Source organism: Artibeus jamaicensis, unplaced genomic scaffold (assembly GCF_021234435.1).
Source record: "Artibeus jamaicensis isolate MK-2021 breed Jamaican fruit bat unplaced genomic scaffold, CSHL_Jam_final contig_1128, whole genome shotgun sequence".
Lineage (NCBI taxonomy): Eukaryota > Metazoa > Chordata > Mammalia > Chiroptera > Phyllostomidae > Artibeus > Artibeus jamaicensis.
The window spans coordinates 2,996,820-3,001,458 of NW_026521220.1; the positions used below are offsets into that span (position 1 = coordinate 2,996,820).

The 4,639-nt window shown below is 43.1% G+C and overlaps 1 protein-coding gene across 1 annotated transcript; it reads right to left on the bottom strand.

Moving 5' to 3' along the window:
• On the bottom strand, nt 1-942 carry LOC119063541 (olfactory receptor 8B12-like). Its single transcript, XM_037164912.2, has one exon. It carries the CDS (start codon nt 934-936, stop codon nt 1-3), a length of 936 nt encoding a protein of 311 aa, XP_037020807.2. The 5' UTR covers nt 937-942.
• Between the last annotated feature and the right edge of the window lie 3,697 nt (nt 943-4,639).

Here is a 4,639-nt window from a genome sequence, read left to right on the forward strand (position 1 = left end):
TCAACAGAAGATTTTTCTCCTCAAGCATTTTTTCATGGCTAATTTGACATCCTTATTCCTCAGGCTGTAGATTAGAGGGTTCAACATGGGCACCACAATGGTATAGAACAGAGAAGACACTTTCCCCTGGTCAAGGGGTAAAATAGAAGGTGGTCTGAGATACATAAAAGCTCCTGACCCAAAGAAAAAAGAAACTGCCATTATGTGAGAACTGCAGGTACTAAAGGCTTTAGATCTACCCTCAGTAGAAGTAATGTGGAAAATGCTAGAAAGAATGAAGCCATAAGAGAGAAAAATAGTCACAATGGGCACCCCCATGGCAATGGCTGCAAAGGTAAAGAGCACCAGAGTATTCATGTAAGAGCTATTGCAGGAGAGCTCAAAGAGGGGAAGGATGTCACACATATAATGATTGACAAGGTTTTCTGCACAAAAGTTCAAAAACAGTATATTACCTGTATGAACTAAAGCCCCCCAAACCCCCATCCCATAGACACCCAGCAAAAGAAATACACACACCTGAGGAGACATGGTGACTGTGTACAACAGTGGTTTACAGATGGCCACATAGCGGTCATATGCCATTGCTGACAGGATGAAGCATTCAGAAATGACAAAGAAACAGAAGAAAAAGAGCTGAGTCATACACCCAGAGTAGGAGATGATGTTCTTCTTTGAGACAAAACTCATCAGCATTTTGGGGATGATGGCAGAGGAGTAACTGAAGTCAATGAAGGACAAGTTGAAGAGGAAAAAGTACATGGGGGTGTGTAGGTGAGAGTTCAGCCCAATCAGTGTTATCAAGCCCAGGTTCCCCACCATGGTGACCACATAGAAGCCTAGAAACAGTAAGAAGAGAGGGAGCTGGAGTCCTGGCTGGTTTGTTAAGCCTGCGAGGATAAACTCTGTCACAGAGGAGGTGTTATCTGCAGCCATCCTCCTCCTGGACTGTATGGGAGAAAAAAAGAAGAGTTGCTCACACAGAGAGAGAAAAACAACACATTCCTGAGACTGGTGTTTGAACAGGGAGCCGTGGAACTTAGAGTTGAGATGGCATCTCCTTGTTCCTGCATCTCTGTTTTTATGGTCCCCATGTGGCTTCAACCATCCTAGTAACTGTTGGTGGGTGAAATTTTCCTCCAGAGTAAGGGCTCTTCCAACTGAGGAGACAGTCCACAAAGCTCAGCTGGGATGACCCTGCAGCCTTGCAGTGACCCTCTTCTGGTACTGCCTGTCCTCTACAGCTCTGGACCAAGTTTTGTGTGACCTGGGTCCTTCTCTGCAGTGCTGTTGGGAAGCAGAAGCCAGTTGCCCTAGACCTTCCACGTTTGGTCAGTGCTGGTCAGAACAGGAAGATGAAGCTGTGTTGCCCTGACTCTTTAGCAGGAATGGCTGTGGAGATATTATGTGAAAATAATACTGCAGTAATAAGGTAAAGTTATTAACTAAACCTAAAAAAGAGAAACATTTGCCAAGCACTAACTATGCTAATGGCACTGTTCTAAGTGCTCTGGGGCCTTTTGGTTAAACCCATTGAACAGGTGAGGACACTGGGCACAAGTCCCAGTCCTAATTGGCAGCAGAAGGGGAACTCAGGCTGCCTGGCTCAGGGGTTCAAGCTTCATACCCTAACCACTCTGCTAGAGCACAGACCAGGTCAGGCAGGCACTCACCCTCCTTCTTGCCTGCAGGCAAAGTGCTGGACTCTGCTGGCTTCCACCCATCTCTCTCAAGGAGACTCAGATGGCCCTGGTGACAAGAAGGGGACAACTCAGAGCAGACTTCTCTGCTTCTGCCTCTCTCCTTTAAAATTCAAAGCCTTTAGTTTGTCTTGGATCTCCTGTTGGGCTGAAGAACATGGTCTCTGACCTCCTTTGTCACGAGCCTCCAGTTGAGCTTCCAGGGATGGAACAGAACTTTTATAACATCCGTGGATAACCAGAAACTAAAGAGTGTTATTGTGGACTAGGGATCACAGTGACCTAGTTACAGGGTCTCCCTCAGGATCCCTGCTCCCTAAGGAAGAAGAAATGTTTGTTTATGCCCTTGATGGTGCCTGATGTGGCTTTTAATGGCCTTTCCTTTCATTCAGTTTACATCTTTATAAGTACAATTAAGAACATGGCACTTGGAAAAAGGTTTCCTGTACTGAGTGCTTACTGTACACTGACCACTGTTATCTGACCCAGCACCCTCACCTGAAAGATCCAAAGCAACATATACATAAATTTGCCATGTTTTTTCCTGAGAATGAGCTTATAGAGTAGACCTATTTGTCTCCACTAATAATACATGAAAGAAACATGAAAGTGCACGAAAGAAAAGGAAAGCTAGGGAGGGGGACAGGATACAGGGGACAGTGGCTGAAAGGGCAAGTGTTAGAGATTTCAGTTCAAAGAGCAGGCAGGATGTGACAGTTGAGCAATGACTTGAGAAAGACCTGGAAAGCCTTTGCTTAATAATAACACCAGTTACTCTAATGAAATGCTGGGTATGATGGCTTAATGCAGCACCTTCCCCAGGCATCAGGGTTTTGCCCCGCACTTTTATACAGTACTCCAGTCCACATTATCACTGTGGGGAAGGAAATTCTGACCAAATAACAGGGTAGAGGTAAGAGACCTTGCTGAGGTTTTAGATAACCACAAGTCACACGGTGTAGATTTTTGGCTGAGACTGATATAAAGACTAAGAATATTTTATATGGCAATTCGTATTCAACACCCTTTGCCAGGGGCACTTACATAGTAAGGATGGCAAATTTTCTGTTCAAAAACCAAATCTCTATTTGGGGAAGTTCAAGAGTTGGTTAGCTGATGAGTTCTGTATGTTTTTAGTCAGAGTGAAGGTCAGAAGTTCTTTGGGAGTAATTATGACAGTGGAACAGAAAGGCAGAACCCATCATCTTCCAGGAAAGTCCGACTAAAGCCATTGCAAATGAGCCTGTGTGTGTGTCTGAGTGTGCACACATCCAGCAGTGAGGACTTGCCCTGCCCCACTAAAACTCAGCAGTGATGGTGCCTCATCTGCCTGTTTGCATGGAGAATTGTCCACTGCCCACATGACACTAATGATTCCTAGTGCCTGTTCTCCATCCCGCTGCACATGATGAAGAAATAGAGAAAAACAATCTATTACCAAGAAACTAAAGTAAGCACCACAAGTAAGTTCTCCTTAGGACCCAAGGTCAAAGAAGACCTTGGGGACTCATTAAAATGTTCAGTTTCCTTCCAGAATCTCAGAGGGTTCTTGGAAGCATGATGCAACACCAGAAAAATTTCTTCTGAGATCTTTGCCTCTTCAGAGATGGTATCCATGGGAGCTTCAATTCCAATGCATCATGGTTTCATTTCAGGTGAACCAAGGCTTCTCTAAAGCTGTTTTGGCTGTTCACTTACAAGCATAGAGAAACAGAAATCGATATTCTCGATTAAGTTATTTTGTTGCAGGTCTTTTACCTCCTTGGTTAAAAATATTCTTAGGTACTTTATTACTTTTTTTCTCGTTTTAGTAAATGGGATTTCTCCCCTAATTTCTCTTTCTGATATTTTGTTGCTGGTGTACAAAAATGCCATCGATTTCTGAATATTGACCTTGTATCCCCCTACTTTTCAAAATTCACTGATTGGGTCAGGTAGTTTTTGGGTGGAGACTGTAGGGTTTTCTATGTACACTATCAAGTGATCCACAATAATGGCAGTTTTACTTCCTCCTTTCCAATTTGGATGCCTTTTAGTGCTTTTTCTTCTTGTCTGATCCCTGTGGCTAGAACTTCCAGTACTATGTTCAGTAGGAGTAGTGAAAGTGGACACTCTTGTCTTGTTGCTGATCTTAAGGGGGAAAGCTTTTAGTTTTTTCCCATTGGGGATAATGTTGGCTGTAGGTTTTTCGTATATGGCTTTTATTATGTTGAGGTATCCTCCCTCTAGTCCCACTTTGCTGAGGATTTTTATCATAAATGAGTGTGGATTTTATCAAAAGCTTTTTCAGCATCTATTGATCTGATCATGTGGTTTTTGTCCTTCATTTTGTTTATGTGGAGTCTTATGTTTATTGATTTGTGAATATTGTAGCATCCTTGCATCCGTGGGATGAATCCCACTTGACCAGGGTGTATGATTTTTTTAATGTACTTGTGAATCCAGATATGCAGTGTATTGTTGAGGATTTAAGCATCTATATTTATCAGTGATATTGGCCTGTAGTTTTGTTTTTTTGTTGAGTCTTTACCTGGTTTTTTTTTTTTTTTAATTTAGTTACTTTTCAAGTACATTTTTTTCCCTTCCCCCCCCCCTCCCGGTCTCCCCCCTCCCTCCCATTCCCCCCCATCCCCAGTCCTCAACTCTGTGTCTTTCATACTTGTTCCTCAAAATCCCTCCCCCTTTTTCCCCTTAAGTTCCCTTCCCTCTCCCCTCTGGTCGCTGCCCACTTGTTCTCTATTTCAGCGTCTTTGTTTTTATTCTGTTTGCTTGTTTGTTTTATTCTTTAGCTTCCTGTCAAAGGTGAGATCATATGGTATTTGTCCTTCAATGCCTGACCTATTTCACTCAGCATAATGCTTTCCAGTTCCATCCATGTTGTTGCAAAAGGTAGTAGCTCCTTCTTTCTCTCTGCTGCATAAAATTCCATGGTGTATATG

Coding starts and splice junctions, on each gene's coding strand:
- LOC119063541 (XM_037164912.2), bottom strand. CDS start 936: ATGGCTGCAGATAACACCTCCTCTGTGACAGAGTTTATCCTCGCAGGC.